At 44.7% G+C, this 20331-nt stretch overlaps 1 protein-coding gene across 1 annotated transcript; it reads right to left on the bottom strand.

The window, feature by feature from the left end:
* Positions 1 to 43: 43 nt before the first annotated feature.
* Positions 44 to 19300, bottom strand: LOC311307759 (RNA polymerase II elongation factor ELL2-like; the record flags this gene model as incomplete). Its single annotated transcript, XM_084436624.1, has 12 exons — positions 44 to 2277; positions 2544 to 2588; positions 2807 to 2978; positions 3213 to 3267; positions 3940 to 4387; positions 4761 to 4875; positions 5357 to 5481; positions 6276 to 6517; positions 8204 to 8361; positions 9989 to 10116; positions 18511 to 18558; positions 19163 to 19300. 12 exons carry the CDS (start codon positions 19298 to 19300, stop codon positions 2167 to 2169), a joined length of 1785 nt encoding a protein of 594 aa, XP_084292750.1. The 3' UTR covers positions 44 to 2166.
* Positions 19301 to 20331: the final 1031 nt, after the last annotated feature.

The raw sequence follows: 20331 nt of genomic DNA, 5'->3' as shown, positions 1-20331 counted from the left end.
TGCACTTGAACACCAGGACAAAAAGGGATAGGCCTACATTTGTAAAATGCAATTTCAAAACAATGCACCTTGATGCATATTTGTTCCACTTCCACTACACCATCGCCTAGTTATCCCCAGGCAGGCCACTAACACACAGACGTAACTGAACATTTATCTGTTGTGCAATATACATGACTTCTCTGAACATCTGAAAAGGAAGCTCTTTCCCATAATCATCAGCATGTGATTTGAATAATTATACACATTAATAAAACCCATTCATGACTTGAATATTGGAGTTGTTCTTTCAGACAATATTTCCGATTGAAACACCAGCCATTCATCATACTTGTCTATCCAGTCAATCATACTAAAACGGTGCTAGTTAACTAATGTCACTCTAAACACTATTTCTTCTTCGCAGTCATTCTCTATACAATTTCCCCTCAGAAAAATGATTGAAACCTCTTTAAAAATTAGCTGATTAGTTCTCTGTGAACAATATGGATGTATCTTTCTCACATCATTCAATGACATCAGATTCATCAATGGTAAGTGGGATACCACAATGGGTTTGAGTTCAATCTGGTATTACTGTAATACAGTCTGTGCACTGTAGACCATACAGGCATAAGACCACATAACTTAATGTTGTACCAGTCTGTCTGCAGTGTCATGATCTGGACGCCACACCTGTGAGGAGGAATGGCCCAGTTAAATAAATACTTCCTCCTAAAGCAATTCACACTGAAGTACCACAAAGATTCTGGATGCAACAAGTGTTGGTCAATGTTAGGCTTCATCGGTCTGACCATTGCATGATAGTAATGGGACATCACTTTCAAGAGGGATATAACACAAATAAAAGACCTTCCAAAAACAAACATTTTCGACAAAAGTAAGCTTGAGCGATGAATACAATTTAAATAGTAATTATGAACCTGGAATCCTGTTTTACACAGGCTAGTGAAACAGTCCTAAAATTAAAATAACTGTAAGGCATAAAAGAGCAGAGGAACCAAAAGCCATTTGACAAAACATGCTGCTAATGGGATGCCAAGAATGTTGGCAGTATGTTTACACTGAGTCATTAGACTTCTTAAGGCCTCTACACCATTGACTGTATGTTGAACATTGTGCAAAATACACATAAATTAAACTGATTTGACACTACAATGGCTTGGCAAATCTAATGATTACCTCAAGTGGTGCCACCACTCATTAATGTACAGGGTATATGAGATTTCTGTAATAAGTTCAGACAAGATGGTAGTGCTGGGGTAGCTTCCATTTTCGAGTTTAAAATAATTTATAACAATCCATGTAATATGAATGCAATTGACCACAACCTTGCAACGTGTACAAGCACTTTTGATGGACCTTCGCCTCCCTTCTTCCCCTAACTTTCTCCCACTAGGCCATCACCGCTTCCTAACACTTTTATCTCATGTGACATGCCCATAGCAGACAGGGGGCAGCGCAGAGCAAGAGAACAGACATACACTGTAAACAGGACAAGACAGATGTCAGGGGCTCTAAATAAACACATACATGTAGACTAGAATTAGAGGGAGAGAAAAAAGAGAGACCAGGTTCTCTTATCATATAAACACTACAATGGGGATAGGAATCCGAGTTGCAAACAGTGGTTTTCCTTGTGGGTGACTGCTGTGGACAGGCAAATATCTGGCCCTTTCTGCACCAGTCATCAGGAAAACTGTTTTAATTATGTCTGATTCATTAGTCTTTTCTTCAGTGACCGGTGCTCCAATTGTGAGATTTACCACGGTCGGTGTGACGTACCATTATGCCATCATTAAACATTTAAATATTCCAGGGAAATAGTCGTTGACTTTTGTTTTGACAGGTTTGGCAAAGTCTTTCTGAAATCGTGTAAGTGGTTCAATCTAGTATTATTAAGTCTAAACACAACAGGGTACCTTTGGAACAAATATACAATTAAACATAAACAATACGGTATTTGAGATATCCTCTGTTTTTTTGATCATCATCAGTGGTCTCAACCTCCGTGTTCTGAGAAATGGCTGTTGACCTCTGAAGTGTCACTGGAAGGTTCTAAAGAACTTTAAAGTGAAAATGCAGTCAGTCAGTTTTCTTCATGCTGATGGAGCCTCTTGGCTACAAAATCACTTTTCGGCACACAGGTCACATGAGAAGCCAGCACTATGAAGGGTTCTGGGAGAGGTCATAGTCCATGATCACTTGTTTTATGTGGGACAGTTTCTGATGGAGATATTCACAGCGCTTCTTCTCTTCCCGATAGCCTGGAAACTTCTGCAGAGGCAAGGGAGGTCATTAGGTCATAGGTTAGGCACAGGGAATGATGAGTTCTGCTCTCAAAACAGTTGCTCTGCAATACATAGTTTGAAAAGCATCAGGTAAACAGTAAAATATCTAAAGGTTTTACCCTTTTCAGATCTCAGAGGATTCATTATTTTTCATTGATTTTGTAGCCCATTTCAATTATTTCTGTTCAAACCATCTATTCCCATCATACTGTACTATATAATCTTGCTATATAATTCACAATCATGCCTCACCTTACGATACTTCTTGTACTTCTCCAGTATTTGGTCCTCCATAATCTAGGTGGTACAACACAGCGAAGACACCGGATATTACATGCAGCATTCATCATTGTGGAAAAAATGTCAATAATCCAACAGCCATAAATCAATGAAATGTGTTTCAAGGAATATTCTCTCTTTTCTGTAATTTTCCCAGCGCTGGACAAAATACCAAGGACACAGAGCACTTCTTTGGCTAGAAGAATGTTGAAACATGGCAGCATGCTTCCATGTACCTTGTATTCCCGTGTTCCCGGCGACAGGCTCTTGATCTTGGAGCCCAGCTGGACAAACATGTGTGTGATGGTGGCGATTCTGGAATGCAGGTCTTTGTACTCGTCATACTCAGCACAGAAGTCTTCCTGGTACCTCTTCCGCTGATCCACACTAGTAATGGGACTGTATGCTCTGAAGACAGAGCAAGATGTATTCTTGTTAACTGCAGTTGTATTTAGGTAGTGTTTCTCCTTTTGTCCTCAAGGTGGCAGTATGTTGTCACCGAGTTTTATTTATTTTTTTATTTTATTTTTTTTATTTTTTTATGTCTAGACACATCTGTGAGTCATACATCACATTCATAACAGCTCATTCATATGCAAAGACAGACAAGTGTCAGCATGCAGATTATCTGTTGATACTCACAGTACGTAATCTGGCTTCTCCTCGGTGGCAGGGATGGCATTTGTAATGTCTGCTTCTGCAAATGTACACCACAAGACAACTCAGTATGGCAAACGCAATGTCACCCTGTCATCGGCTACGCGCCTCGCATATCCTTGCGGGTCACGGTGAGTGTGGTGCTGCAGACTAAGTGCTTGTTGGTGTCAGGAGACGCGGCAGCTAAGTGACTTAATGCACCACTCTGGCTGTTATTGAGTCAATCAGCCACAGGGTACACCGAGGACCCAGGAGAGTGGGCTTAAGGGACTGGTGAGAGGGAATGAATACATACTGGCTTATGAGATAAACGTTATAAGTGCAGCACAGCTAATAAACAAACAGTTACTCCTAAAGCCACACAGACTTATCTCGAGTTAAGAAAAGCATATGATGATGTGTTATTTTGGAGCCCTGCAGGAAATCACACAGAGAACAAATAATATCTCAGCCAGCTGATTCCAAGCAGTATTTGGATGCATGCCTGTTGCCGAGTATGATAAAGTATTCACAAGAACAACCCTTATCCATGTGCAATTAAATGTTATCTCCTAGTCCACCAGACTGGACACATGCTGGCATAACATTCTGAGGGAGGTACAATTCCAATATTAACAGGAAATGCAAACCATGAATGCCTAAAGGAACGAACCCAAAGAGAGGAAAATAGAGGAAGATGCTATTGTAGGGAAAGATAAAGACTAATCCTTACCAATAAGTTTATCTGGATTTTGTTTGAGATCAGGGCTGGTCTCCAGCCATTCACTGCTCTGGCTGTCTTTTAACCGCTCTCTATCCTTCTCTTTGTGCTTCTTGGACTTCTTCTTCTTGTGTTGGCTGTTGGCGAGCTGCTGGTGAGCGCAGTCTGAGTCATTCTGAGGTGTCTCGTGGCTGGACACTTTGGGGGCCTGCTCTCCTCTCTCCAGAATATCAGAGGAGCTACTCAGAGAGGGGAGGAAGCCATTTTGGCTCTCTAAAATATTATGATTACTTGTCCTTTGAAACTCAGTCTTTGTGTGGACACCGGGGTTGAGAGGGGGGGATTGGTCTTTGCAGTTTGATAGTCCATTACTAGGTGGCTGTGGATGCAACCTCTGCTCCATGAGTCTCTGTCTCTTCACAGTCTGGCTGTCCAAAGAGTCAGAAGGCACGGGTCGTTTCTGAGGAAGGAAGATGACATTATAAAAAATAGCAAGAGCCAGACAAGATGTGATGTGGAAACTGTAGGGAGGGGAACAATGGTTAATGGTGAACAAGAACAATGAAGTTTGCAGCAAATCTTGTCTTTCAAGAAAAGAAAAGAGCTATTAGTATATCTAAAATGTTTAGTTTGACACAAAGTACTGAAAGAGCAGGATGTCAACTTGTACAATAAAACAGACTGTGGTTTTCAAGACTCTTTTGAGAGACAATGTTTTTGGTTTTTAAGACTCTCTTGAGAGACACATACAGTTCATTATCAAGTTTGATCACCCATCTGTTCCTATCACATTTAAACTTCCAAAAATGGAACTGTATGGGCATGTGATTTACCATGGCAGGATTCTTCACTGAGCTGTGATGCAAAGGAGAATCCTCCGAGGTCTTGTGGAATGAAGAGCTTGCCTGGGAACTCCTTGATTGGCTACTGTTATGCAGCTGCAACTTCCTGGAAAACATGTCAAATAAGAAAAAATGTCAATTTGAGCAAGAGAACCAGAAAAATGGATACAGTTGCATGTAACTATAATTGTCACTGTACTTCAGGGGCCTTGGGGCCTTGCAGGGGGAGTAAGAATGATCATGGAAATGCTCTGTTGCAGGTTGAGACAGGCTGATTCCTGTTTCTTAGCATTGGGCAGCACCTTCAAGGAGACATCAGACTACTGTCTCCCTACTCTAGCACTCAGAGATGTGGCTGGCCACAACAACTATGCCAGACGCCTCCCATTATGAACAGACGATTACCACAATAAATCTTTCTACAGACGTTTTTTCAATTCGAAAGAAATAATTCACCAATTTGTACACTCAGGACCATTATTCAGGAGGAGACTACTGCTATTGTGGTACAGTAGTACACTGTGTTTTGTAGACTCCATATAGACAGAGCATCAGTTAATAGCATGAACAGAGTAACAACTACTCACCTGGCTAACAGCCCCCTGACCAGCTGCTTCTCCTCCTCAGCGTAGCCAGGCCAGTCCCTCTGAACATGCCTGTAGCAATCATCCTTCAGAAGGTAGCTGTTATCTTTAGGATTCAATTTGGCCACCTGAAACATAAAGCCAAATCTCAGCTCTTAGCCCTCCTGGGAGCTTCTTCTGTGTAAAATGTAATTGTTTTTTATTAAATGTTTTTTTCTTCATTTTTTCTATATATGTGTATAGCGTTAGTGTATGCCATGTTAGGTCTATACTGCACACTTCACATCTTTGATCAAAATCAGAGTTGAATTGAATATTAATTCCCAATGATTAATAATTCAAAGTCAAGTCCAACGGCATGCATAATATCAGGATCATTAGCAACGCATTTTAATTATTTAAAACTGTAGCTTCACTGTACACACGCATGCACACACACACGCACACACATACACACACACCATATTTTCTACATACAGTCAAGCATTTTTCTCCCTTATAGAGGAGGCCTGTCATCACAGTCCCTGGTGACTGGCTTTCTCTCATGGTAACTAACTAACGCAGTCTGCTCTATAATCTTCCCAGACGGCCTTGCTCTGAGGACATCCATCTTCCAGAGCTCTGCTGCCAGAGCCGACCCACCCCACTGCAAACACAATCTCCTCAGCAGAGATAATTACAGCCCCGACCTAATTACACACACACACACACACACACACACACACACACACACACACACACACACACACACCCACACACACAGTGTGAGGGACTCACAAATGAATATAGCAAACCTACAAACAGTTAATCACCCAAATTAGATAGCCGTTTTAGCTAAAGCATAAATGGTGTGTGTGTGTGTGTGTGTGTGTGTGTATGTGTGTGTGTGTGTGTGTGTGCGCGCACGTGTGTGTGCGTGTACCTCGTCCAGTACAGAGCCCAGCTCAACCTTGTCCTTGGGACTGGCCCTCTCCCTCTCCAGCCACAGAAGCAGCTCAGGTTTCCTGTAGGGCTTCAGGGCCAGTAGGTGGATGACGCGCTCTCGAAGGGGCCTCTGGGTGAGCAGGCCCAGGGCGCTGTTCCTCCTGTTGTTAGGGGAGTGCTTGTGGAGGCTGTCCGAAGCAGACAGAGGGGTTGACTTCTTCGGGAACTTGACACTTTTACCTGAACGCAAGACAGCAAAGAGTGTAAGAATCCAACGATAGCACAATTTTGGGGGAGACTTGTTAAAATACAACGTTTTGTCAACGTCTTTTCTCCTAGTTTCCCATATTGCTTATTAAAAAGTCAGGCCTTTAGAATCCTAAACCTGTCAAAATGACATTATTGTTGCACGTCTCCCTCCCCCCTCATGGTAATTGTCGGTTCATCCATAGAGCTCCCAGTGTCAGGTAAGGTCAGCACAGGGCCACAGGAGCTCCTCCAGTCCACATCCAGTACCTATTCTAATCTCATTACAGGTTAAGCTCTGCTTTGAGGATCACCGCAGGGCTACAGGTCCAGCTCAGATCTCCCCCCCCCCCCGCCACGTGCTGCTAGGAGATTGGGATCCTAAACCTAAAAGCACAATGCATGCTGTCCCTTGTCTTTAGTCACATTCAGTAAACTAGAACTCTACTATCTGACTAGAGATGTAACGGTATGAAAATGTCATATCACGATTACAGTTACCAAAATGATCACTGTTATCAGTATTATCACGGTATTATACATTTTCTACAACTACTGCTACACTGAAATGTTTCTATATATTTGTAGTTTTATATTGAAAACTACAAATAAAATTAGCAGCACTATGCTCTTTTTGTTTGCATAAACATTAAAATAATGCATCTTGGAGACGGTTGCTAACTTTGGTTGATGCTGGACAGTATTTACAATGAGTTTTTCAAAGATCAAACATGGTTTTCATGATAATTTATTGCAATAAGTTGAATCAAATGTTATTGCTGTTTATCATTATAGCGGTTATCGTTACATCAGTGTTTCTGACTACATACAGTAACAATTATCATGTTCAAGAGTGACTGTGAATCGAATCATAGATGGTCTAGATTTCGGCATGTTTTTTAATAGTTGCCGAGTCGAGGCCCAACTAGGCCAGAAGTGAATGACCACAGACGCAATTAAATGAGTCCCTACGGGCATTTCCGTCACAAACTCATTGTCACCTCAAGACCTACTGTTACGCAATACTGAGAGTGAAACTGTCCCAAACCACTCGGGGCGAGAGAATCCACGCTCTGCAGCGCCAAGCCAAGGGGGACAGACAATGCCAAGAAAATATTGATTGCATAAGCAGAGCAAAAGCTTTGAGGGTGGAACGAGGCCAACAATAGCATGTGAGTGCATGCCACACTTCACAGACTCGGTGTAGCCTAGAGGAAGGCTGTGATTAGATAGAGAGAGAATCACATGTATGCGCATGTTGATTAAGATACATGAGATTCTGCAGGAGGGTTACAGTAATGACATTGTGCAATAGGCCTTCATCCAATGTGCTGACTATGACGTTTTCGTAGACAGGAGTTACAGTGGAGTTGCAAGTATAGCTTGGAAACATTACTGATGTTTCAACAAGAGAAGATCATCGCCCACTTTGTATGGCGTTTGCGATTACAAAACGAGTGTTACTATGAATATATTTACAAAAACAAATCAGCAAATCCTATGAGATGATTATAATTTCAGTTCAATATGTCATCTTCTTAGCCTTTATCTAGTGCAACAGATAGGACCTAACACAGCTTTATCCCTGAGAGGCAGAGGAAAAAGACACAAACATGAGCAAGGAACCCCAGACGAGGGACGGTGGGAGGAGCCAGAGAGTAAAGGGAAGTGGAGTCTTACTGGGATGCGTGGGCTTGATCTCGATGGCCGAGCGACTCCAGATGTCCTTCTCCACCTGGGACACCCTCTCCCGCGTCATCTGGTAGGAGTCGTCGGTGGCACACACTGTGATCTTGTCCTGAATGCTGCCCTGGCCCTCCAACTGCTCTCTGCCTACACTGAGGAGGAGCGCGCAACACAGGGTTCAGTCTTCTAGAGACACGCTGCGGTCACACAGGCTTCGGACAGGCCATGTGCTTGTGCACACAGTAGACTTCCAGATGTAACCCAGCTAGCACAGAGCAGGAGGCCGATCAGTCTCTATATAGTCAAGCTGGTGACAGTTGCCTCTGGACTGACTTGGTTGAGGTTACTTATGTGAATGTTTTTTGTGCGTGGCTAGAAGCCAGCGCACCTAGTATAGCGTTTGTCCAGTTATCACTCACTCCCTCCCTCCCTTACTCCGGACAATGTTGGCCTGCAATTCTCTGTTGGCTCCACTGCATGAGTAGAGTAGTGGTGAGAGCAATGGACTACCACCCTTTGCCTTATAGGTCAGACGCTGTCCCAACCTCAACCCTTATTCTAACCCCAACCCAAACTAGGGACTGGAAGAAGGACACCAAAACCAACCTGTCGATCTCCACTGCACAAGTAGAGTAGTGGTGAGAGCATTGGACTCCCACCTGTGAGACCGGAGTTCAAGACCCGGTGGGGATGACTTTATGTTATCATCAGTGTAACTGCTTTAGCCACTGACTGCTACCATTAATGTTATGGAAGCTGCTCCTAGTTGTTGTGAGCTCATGAGCTAACTGGCTATCTCGCTCTTATTGTGCTGGATTACATTGGAAGCATTGGAACGGATGTGTCCAGGCGACAAGACCTATCTTAATTTATCAGACATTATTTCATGTCATTTCAATTCACAGCTATTTCAGTGGCATGACTAGCTTCTGTCCTAGCAGTCCTGAACAGAAACAAGCCAGCCACGCACAAAAGCCAGGTTGGAACTGGCCTGGTTTAGAACACAGTGGAGGCCATCTTTAATGTCCAAGAATAACATTAGCAAGAAAGTCAGTAGCTGAATAAGAATACCCTAGGGCCTAGATCATTCATAGAAAAACCATTATATCCCAACATAAATGAGAGATTTGGTTAAAAGGCTAAAATAGAAATCTCATTCAAATCACAAAAAAGTAATATTCAGTATCTACTCTTTCCACCTTATCCCATAACAGGAGCATAAACAGGAAACCAAGAGAGCAGGATCTCTGTCTCCTTTGCTCCAAGGTCGCCCACATTAGGGAGAGCCGTGGAGCCACATAAGCCCAGTGTTTGTGATGTTGCTCTTGGCTCCAGCGCCCGTCTAGAACGAGCAGCAAAGTTCAGACCACAGCTAGGCAGCTGGCACCAACAGGCAACATCAGAGCAAAGCTCTGTCTCTCTCAGCGCTCCACAAGCAGGCTTTCACAGACTCATAATGAGAGGGTCCGCCCCTAAAATACAGGAAATTACAACGGGCCCGGTCCTATACACAATAGAAACTAACTACAGTGCACACTTCCACGCTGCAGAGGTGAGTCATCTGGAGGGGTCCACGCGCAAAGGGCTGGCGCGGCGCCAATCGGCGAAACGCAGCTTGCGAAGGACACTCGTCCCACATCCTGGTCAAGGAGAAGCGAGGGGGAGGCGGCCCTGCTTATGAGTCAACAAGAAGCCCTTCTCTGCAAAGCTCCCTCTAATACTGATAACATCGAACCCTTGGTGCGAACGTTGAGGAACAAATGGCGATTCCTTGGTTACCTGGAGACATACTGGTGGATGCAGTCGAAGCTGGCCTGGGGCTGGTCCTTGCTGTCGCTGGATAGGTAGAAGGAGAACACTCGTAGGGCTCCCGGTGGCTCAGGCGAGGGGGCCGGGATTTTGATGTACTGTGGAGGAAGCACAGCGAAACGCCCTGCCGTTACATCCCCATCTTCATCACCAGCACTACTAGGTTATGTAACCTGCTGATAAACAGCCAGACAGTTTTATAGTCTCGCATACTGTAGGCTAGGATGTAGAACACAATGGGGTATTGGGTAATGTGATATAATGTGACACTGAATGTGAAAGGGTTGTCGTGGTGTGTGTGAGAACATGCGTGTACAATGTCTCTAATGCAATAATTATAAATATTCTCATAATACTCCAGGTGTTAAAGGTTGTCTGACTACTCACTAAACCTCATACAGTATAATAACCCGTCAATTTATCAAAGGGCAGAAACCTAACATGCAAGTGTCAACTACTGAGAAAAATCTCCACAAAGATAGGATTCTCTCATCTCAGAGACCTCCATGGACAGTTTTATCGGTGTGCCACAAGCTGAGTGGATTTTTGACTATATTCTGAGAACTGTTATGATATTCATATTGCTGCTGGGCCTTGAGATAGTGCTGGGCATTGAACTGTCCCCTGCTCTTTGTTTTCACAGCCTAGTGCATTTCAACCCTCCTCCCACTGGATCACTTACACACGAGGGGGGGGGGGTTTGCGCCACTCTTCAGCAGTGCAACCTTAAATAAATCTCCCTGGGTAAACAGTGTTTTTAAGAGTCCTCTCCACCATGGCGTCCCTGAGATCCCCTGGCACACACACTGGAGCACAGCAGAGACAACCCCTAGGGCTGACGCACACACACGCGCACACACACACGCACACACAAATGCATACACACACGCACACACACACGTACACACACTAACTTACTCATGAGAGAGAAATACACATGGCTTTTACACTTGATCTAATGACTTTACAACACTTAAAAAGCTCCATGAGCATTTATGACTTACTTGGCTTGCTTTACCCATAATCCCTCTCTGCCTCACCACAGACTGGCCTTCAGGCTGAGGCAATAAACTGACAGAGAATTATTATTCTACAACCTTTACCACTAAAAAACAAACATGGCCTCTGGTTTAGAGCCAAATGACCACTGGCATCTGACCTACACTGCCCAACAATGGGTGTAATGAAAACAAGCTCACTATCTGACAGACTGCAAATACGTTCAGTCAGTTTAATAAAAATGGATAAGAGACAGGATCAGGGAGATATCAGAAGCCAGCCAGAATGCAGTGGGTCTAAATCCTGCCGTCCAAAGTGCCCGGGATACTTTACTGCTACAGCCGGAGTCATCAGTTGTATTCTACCCCCTTGAAGAAGATGAGTGGTCAGCAGCTTCACTGCAATCTCATTCTCCATGCTGCAGGTAGTCTGGCCACTGGGCTTCGCTTTGGTTCAAAGCAGGAAGCCATCAAGAACCATTTCCACCCTGTGTCCCCCGGTTATCTGTGTCCTCAGGCTGTCCTTTCTTTGTTTTCTCAAGTCCAGAGGTGAAATTGTCCAGATCTAGTCAAGAGTTAACAGTGTAGTCAGACTGGTGCACTCTCTGGTCACAGCCCCAAACCTCAGATCTCAGATCAGCTTTCAAGCCGAGCAAGGAAAGAGGAACAAACATGTCTGACTTCACTCTCTTATCTGTCTGTTGCACATGTCCATACATGCTGGGTCTCACTGCTGGGACTTACACAAACATTACAGTCTACGCATGGGCTGGTAGCCGATCGAGTGGCCTGATTTTCAACATTATCGGCTAATGTCACTTCAAAGTGCAGAGAGAGTCTAGTCACACGTAATATGAAGTTTCTCTTATGCCTGAGTATACAGTTGTAGGCCAAATACAAGTGTAAAATAATGACAGAGAACTCATTATTCACTAACTCGGTAACATGATGATACCATGTGTAAGAGCTTTGATCGCTGCTCTGAGAATAACATCGTCCTAGGTTATTTGTCAGCCGCATGTCCTAAAGTACAACCATAAATATTGCTGTGAAAAATGGCAAACAAAAACCTGTCTAGTCTCATCCTGCCAACTTCAACACCTAAACATCTGTCAAAGCACTCGCGCTCTCAAGATTATGCAATTTCATCAGTTGTGACACTGAAGGAACAGCTGGTTCCCACAAAAAGACTCCCTGTCTCTTTCTATAAACTGAGGTTCGGAATAAACAGTTCTGGAGATGTCATGTCCCAGAGCAGAAGAACAAGACATTTCATGGAAACACTGTTAACTACTGTTACTCCAAGACCTAATGACAATCTTATTTGTTTTATGTTTCTAATTAAATCTAACTCTGCGTGAAGAGAGCAGTCTTCTCTGGGTAAAAGCTGAGAAAACCAAGCAGCATGCCCTCTGTAAAACTGCCTCATTTGAAAAAAATGTTTAGAATTTTGCATTAACCAAAGTATGGGAGCTAATCTGTAAAATGTAAAACAGCCATGAAACTACAAAGGAGTCTTTCAGGCAAACCTTAAAGTCCTTTTCAGTTTACAGTAACTAAAAGCACAGGGGAATTTTCACACATCACAGCCTCAGTGCATCTCAGAGAGACAAAAAACCTTCAGTTAAATTACATATAGAGGGCAATTATGCACAGCATAACCATATCCACCATTCTGGGGTGTGATAGCCCATAACAAGTTGACATGAACTACCACACTTAGTGCAGTCTTTGTTGGTAAAGGCCAGAATAGAGGAGACATGAGAATTCAGTTTTGATCTGACCAAGAGAGAATGTTTACTCCCTCTAAGATAGCGGGGATATTAATAATTGATTGGGTCCATGTTCATAGGATTGTGCCATGGGCAAATGCAGGAGTCCAGCTGTTACAAATGCCCAGTCATGCAGAGGCCCCAGAAGCACTTCCTGGCATTTAGCCAATGACAGCACTTCCTATGACCTCCACAAGCAGACCTCCCCAGGAACCCCTACAGAGAGCAAAACAACAAGCTCTCTCTCATTCCCAGTCACTGGGCCCACACCAAAGCCCAGGACCTTCTCCTGAGAGCTGCACATGGCAGCCCAAATCAGAGGGCCTTTCACAAAGGACTTGGCACTTAAAAAAATCCAACTGACCATGAATAATGAATATTTATGTCTGGCTTTAAAGTCAAATAGTCAGGGAGTCAAATAGTCACTTGCGTCTGCTGCCTTTTGATCTTTTTTTATATCTCAAAAACAGAGGGTGAAAACGGACCTAAAATACACAGGCAATAATCTGATCATTTTTCGTTATGCTCCAAGCAACAAGTCAGAGGTAAAGCTGCGGATAGGACAGACACCCCCCCCCCCCCCCCCCCATACACACACACCCCACCCCCCCGCACTTGGGAATGACTTACAACCTCAATAACGCTCGGTGTCCCTCTAGGCCAGAGGCCCACACAGCAGCTCTAGCCGGACTGTGGGGTGCTTCAACTCCTAACCCGTCTTTAAAAGCCCGTCCTCAGTCCCCCCTCACCTCCCCGCTACCCATGCTCTCTCACAGAGCTGCCTCTCCCTCCATTGCTCCCCTCATGCACGCTTCACATTCTCATTCTAATCAATGTCACTCAGGTCAGTCCAGTCCTGGCGACTCCATCCTTTCACAGCCTCCTCCTTCATCTTCATCACCAGATGTCAGGGGAGGGAGTGGGGGCTGGGCTGGCTAGCTCTCTCTCTCTCTCTCTCTCTCTCTCTTTCTCGGTGGGGGAATTTCCATCTTCATTGCAAGCTCCATTCCTGATGTCTGGATCACATGCTGCAACCAACTGCGCCAGATCATAAAACTGAGGTAAGACACACTGAAGCCAGTCAGTCAGAGACTCGTCAGCAACAGGCATCCGGCCATTCCCTGAGGCACTTCAAGACTGTTCTGTTGATCACGTTAGACAAAAATTACAGTGGATAACTGCAAAGACATTTCAACTTTTAACCTCACTGACTTAACATTACATAAGGGGACGGAGATTGAGGAGGAGCTGTTGGTTTGGTAGGTATCGTCTGTCTATGTCTCTGGGGTAGTGAAGACACTGAGCCATTATTGTTATGAGGTGTGTGTGTGTGTGTGTGTGTGTGTGTATGTGTGTGTGCGCGTGTGTGGTCCCCTCCCACTTTCCTAGCTTGACAGGGTCACACTCAGGAAGGTCTGGCCTGTCTCTCTCAGAGAACCAAAGTCTCATGACATCCAAAACCTCGAATCGGGGTGCGATAGTCACACATACACCGTAGGTGTGTGCAATATTATAGCCTTACGACAGACAATCGCAAGGGGGGAAATGGCACCATTCCTGGCTCATCAAATAAGTCATTTGAACAAAAACTTTGCGAGAGTGCCGTCTGTGGTGCGAGGCTTATGTTTCCTGCTAGCCCTTGGTTGAATGTGGAGCCTGGGTGTAGATCTCATGAAGCCCATTGTCTCTACATCCTCACCAGCCTGAGTAATGGCCTCTGAAAACAGGCTGTCTTTTGTTCTCCGCTCCGCGTCTCCAGAGTGGGATGCCGTGCCACTGCTTCCCCTCTCTGTCAGAGATGACTGAGTGAACCTGCCGCCTGTGAGCAGGATGTAAGTCACCGAGGGTGCTAATGTACAGTGTGTGTGTGTGTGTGTGTGTGTGTGTGTTTGCTAATCCAGCATGTGCACTGAGAGGCAGCACTCCAGGCCCCTCTCACCAGGGTGTCATCAGCATTGCTGCCAGTCATCCGGCAGGGGGGGGGGGGGGGGGGGCGGGCAGGCTCTCTAATCTCTCAGCCAAACATCTCAGAGACAGGGACACACACACACACATTCTGACATCCACCGTCCTCGCCCTGTGAACGGACCACCAGCACCCCTTACATCTCTCTTCTCTCAAGGCATACAAAGGGGCCAAAGTGTTCTCGGGGGCCACAAGTCGACGCGGGCCATTTAAAGGGGGACACAATGGTCCCCTCCTCGCACATGAGTCCACAATGGGGGACGGCATCCACGGGAACACAATGTGTCTGTGTCTGCCGCCGTCAGTCGGGAGCTGCCGTACGGCGTCCCCTCCGAGCTGGGCTCCACGTGCTACCACCGGGGTGATTAATGTGGCTGTCATGAGTGGGAGACAGTGCATGTAATCAAGCCCAGCCTGTAATCACCTTCCATTCCTTTTCATTTGCAATTTCGAGCGCAGGCTGGGCCGGCTGCCTGTTCCAGAGCCGGGGAGAGATCTGGGAGGAGGGGTGGGGATGGATGGATGGATGCTAGTCTAGAAGGGGGGGTGGGGTGAGAGCGAGCTGAGGGGAGGAGGGGCATGTTGTGCCACAAGATTCCCCTCAGGGTTTCGCCTCTAATGCCAAGGACGATCCGTCTCTACCGGGCGCCCCGGGGCCAACCCGGCGTCCGTCTCGGCGATTTGTGGGTCAGTGTGCAACACAAAGAGCCGTGTTGACGAGGAGCGGTATAGGCTGACGGTCATGGACTGTACCAGGAGGCGTGTTAGGGGGGGGTGCTCGGCAAAAGCAAGAACCCTTTCAAGTCCCATTCCCCAGTGGTGGGGGGTTCACATGAAGGAATCACAGAGACACGTTTCTCAGCAGGCCATGATGTGTTCCATGTCTATAAGCTGCTTAATGCAAACAATGAGCACGTTTTCAAGCGATGAATCACTGCAGCGTCTTGTCTTCCCACTCACGGTCACTAGTAATAATCCACTTAGAGCTTTCCACCAGATTTCATTTCCTGGCTAATGCTTTTAAGGTGGAGGTGAGCTTTAACTCAAACATGTAGTGTATATAATCCCTCAACAAACCCCCTATTGTCTTGATTATGGCAGGTCCAAACTGCTCTCTGGGTGAATACTGAACACGGATGAAAACAAAACCAGGACATTGTCGGTGAGGAACATTTGCAGCGTCCACCGGGCGACTATAAAAGCAGTCATCCTGCAAACAACGCCTCCTCCTGTCCCAGTCGACCAAAACACACCTGCCGTATCAGAACGACAGGAGCTCAGCCACTGAAGAACTTCTCTTGTTTCTGGGTAATCTATGGAGGGTGAAAAACATCCCTGCAGCATTCCTCTCATTATTGTTATTCAAATCCGAGGAGGACAGCAGACAATCAGGGCAGATCTGGGGGACAGAGCACACTCCAGGGAACTGAGACAACTTACAGGCAGGAGAGATGGAAGGCCTGCTACCAGGGCTGCAGATCTCCAGCCAGGCTGAAGGCATTTGTTGCACAATGAGCAGAGGGGGCAGGACAGGATATGGGTAGAACACACACACACACACACGCACAGTATAAACACACAATCACATACCACTACACTCACTCTCACTCTCATTCACACACACGCGCGCACACACACACACGCACTCGCACGCACACGCTACCAGCATAAGCTTTCTGAAATGAACTCTGACCTGCTGAGTCCGTCTCAGTTCAGACAGGAGGCCCACTTCACCGAGTGCCAGTTAACACAACACACATGTTTCTACTGTAATTATCAAAGATACCCATCAAAGTCTGCCACTAAAAGGGCAATATCCTCTAACTGTTTTTATATTGCATGTATACAAACTTAATGCCAAGTCAGAAAGAATCAATGTGTTGTGAGCCCAGCTCAGCTAGTTAGAACTTCGAAGCAGGCAACTTTTGATGATTTTCTCAGAACAGCTGAGCCCTACATCAAAAATCCCTATTTTGAGTGAGGTGTGAAATTGCCTGCTAGTTTTCTATCACTGGTGGGGATCCACACTAGAACCCAGCTTATAACAGAATACTGTGTGAAGTAGTAAATCCTCTATAGCTCAAAATAGCCTCCCAACCTGCATTTCGTCTAAATGCAACCCTATCAAATCCAGTCTATCATTGTGTTTTATGGCAATCCAACTATTCTGCTTCATAAAACAGGAACTCTTCAACCAAAGCCTGCCCCCTCTCTCTCTCTCCCAGTCTTAGGAAGTGCACCCCAGGAGTTGGGGATTGGGGGGGTTGGGGGAGGCGTTAGAGGAAAATGGCAGCTGACAACCCCAAGCAGGAGATCACTTCCTAACTGGACTTTCTCACTGCACCATGACCCTCTGGAGGAGGGGCTGACCATCGTTTCTGGGAACTTCTTAGCCTGCTTATAGACTCCTGCTGTCTCTGAGTCAGTGTAGTAGCAGGGGGACCTAAGGAGGTAGACTATGACCTGGTTAACGGTATATAGAAATTAAGTCTAAATAGTTTATAGCATGTTATTACCAAGTACCTTTCACAAAGGCAGAATTGACACCAAGAATAAAGGGATCTCGCTGCAGTCATCTGTAGCCGGCTGGCCGATGCTTCTCAGGAGCATGACATGTAGTAGCAAATTGAGTCACTGGAGCATTCGGTAACTAAAGCCTTCTATTGGAGGCGCAGACTGAGTGACAACGTTTCGATGTCAATACACCTTCAGGTCATGATAAAGAACTGACAACACCTTCCACACATTTTCTCTCTGCTGGTACGCTCAGGTAAAGCAAGCTTCAGTGGAACTGTGGTAATTATTGGATTAAAGATGCTGGAAAATTACCGAGCGGCACCCGTATCATCTTTTGGGTTGTGATGATACACGAGACGCTAAAATAAAGAGCACAAGGTCAAAACCCTTTCCCCGTGCCCTACCTCTCCCAGAATGTCACCTAAAAAGGCCACACCTGTGTCTTCATTCTTGTGTGCGCACAAATCATATCTATCACCTCCCTCCACTGCAAGGCTTAATCCGATCTCTTTACGACGCCGGTGCCCTCATAAACCCCACCACAGATGAGAGGGGGTGCTACAGTTCTCTACTGGCTCATGCAATTAAAATGTATAATGGGCAAACACTGAAATAATCCCACAGGATCTCTCTATTCCTGGGTTCAGATTGTCTGGTTAAGGGTATGGATTATGGTTATGAGTAGCCTAGGTCCTCGCCATTGCTCCATGTATCCGTTAATATGGCTTCAACACTAGGGAGATTGTTTGTTACCCACTAATCATGTTAATGTTTTTTCTTTCCCTTCTGACTAGCCGAGTGAACTCTCACTGCTATGCAAATGACAGAGGGCTCTCCCTGCCCCCCTCCTGTTCTCTGCCTCGGCCCCAACACTGCTGCTCACTAAACAAAGCCTCCCCACAGTCACCGGGCTGACCCAGTAAGTTGAACGGTCTGAGATCTGGAGAGAGAATACAGGAACTCCCACCCGTAGGTTTCCGAGCTGCCGCCGCGGCTGCTGCTACTGTAACTCTCAGCTTGTAAAATCTGAAAGCTCTCAAGATAGACTGCTGTTTGGAGAATTGAGCGCTAGTATCGGTGTCTCATTTAGAAGATATCAATATGCTAATTGTCAGAGGCATTGCACATAGTGAAGCATTTAGGTAGGGTTATCAGACTAAAGTAGTCTGTTGTGAATTTATTGTAAGGTACATTTATGTATGGCAATGGGAGTCATAGTGATTAACCGTTGATATCTTACCCCCTGACTTCCTTTGAAGCAAATAGATGGTTGATTTGGTAAGGATCCCTGGGGACAAGATGGTATTGGTTAGAACACATTCCTGAAGTAAATAGCACTTGTACGAGGCAAGTGAAAATACAGTAGCTACATAATTTATTATTCGTATTAAACACACACACACACACACACACACACACACACACACACACACACACACACACAGTCTGCCAAGAGACTTGTAAAATGTGTTAGGAACATTATTCTAATCTGAATTAGACTCAAAATCCTGTAAATTGCTAGGATAATGGAAAACTGTTGTTGCACATGGTCTAAACTATTATAACGTAACCGTTAGCCAAAAAGAAATGAGATGGAATTTGACACTTCATTTGCCATATGACTAGTAGTCATCCCTTCCCAATTGGTTGAAACGTGTACAAACATGTCACAATGTTGCCTATGGATCTGTACATTGTCAGTTTAATCTGTCCACTATTTGTCTTGCAAAACTTATTTCGGCAAAAAAAGAAGAAGATATCTTTAGCGACTTGCCTATAGACTGACAGTCAAATCACAGGCAAGTGTAAAAATCTGAGATGTCAACAGCACACAAATAGGCTATTCAAAATAAACAAAATACTTGTCAGACAACAATTAAATTAGATGGTACCTTAAGATTCTGGTAGGCTTCCAGGGCTCTGATAGCTGTATCGGTAAGTTTGACGTGGTAAAGTGTCTTGTTTGGAATGTTTTTATTAATTTTTCCACAAGAGAGTCCGTAGCGCTGCTCCTGCCTCAGCGCTGCCATCGCTGGGTACTGGAATTGAACTGCTCTGAGTTCAAGACATTCTCATTCAAACGTCACATAGGCGGGGTTTCGGGTGACAACAGCACTCGTCTGCACGTCATGCGTGAATGCATTTTACACAAACCTTACTTTCACACATAGTGCATTACCTACCCATTATCATATCGTTTAATATTTACCATTTGTTATAAATGCAGTGTTCAATAGGCCTGCGCGCTAGATTTTTAATTTTGGTTAAACGGTTCTTTCTAGTAGCCTATGAATAGACCAACTGTCCATTGCCATTAATGTACTAAAACGAGACTAGCCTCCTTAATAGGTTACATTTGCATATATACTAAGGCTATAATCAATTATAATGTAGGCATACTCGCCACGTATCTTGTATTCATTAATTAGGCTAATCAAACCAGAAGCCTGAAGACAATGGTCACGTTGCCTTGCAATACTCGTCAGGAAGACTTCATATAGGCCTGAGTAATATTTAAAGGAAGTGAGTAGCCTACGCAAGAGCCTTAAAAATAAGAAATCGCCTTTAACACCCTTGTTACAGCAAAATACCTACAGTCATTCAGTCTTGGTTTGAATGTGTTTGGTCTTGAATTCTTTATCAACAGAGATACTGAGGGGGAAAAAACGTAGCCTTTAAACACGATCCACTACACAGTTTTAGACTATCTTGAATGACATCCGAATTCTGTTTGGAAAACAGAATACAATTTGACTTTGCTTTGTGGATCGATATTTGAAACAAAGGTTTCTCTCAAGCATGAAGCTATTACAAATTTTCATGTCATTGGAGAAAACGTCTTCATAGACCACAGCTGATGTTCTAACTGATTAAGTAAGCCTGTTTTGTGATTAGGCCAATAATTATTTGTAATATTAATTTAATGGGCCAGTAGATTATCAAGAGGGAAACTATATCACAAAGTAGAGAATGTGGGTCATAACCGGTAATAAATAATCATTGACAGAAAAGATTCTTATCCTAAAGCTTAAGGGGCTTGATGTAGTATTTTTGACAGTCC

Source organism: Borostomias antarcticus, assembly GCF_949987555.1.
Source record: "Borostomias antarcticus genome assembly, chromosome: 4".
Classification (NCBI taxonomy): domain Eukaryota; kingdom Metazoa; phylum Chordata; class Actinopteri; order Stomiiformes; family Stomiidae; genus Borostomias; species Borostomias antarcticus.
This window is presented reverse-complemented; position numbering and strand designations above follow the sequence as displayed.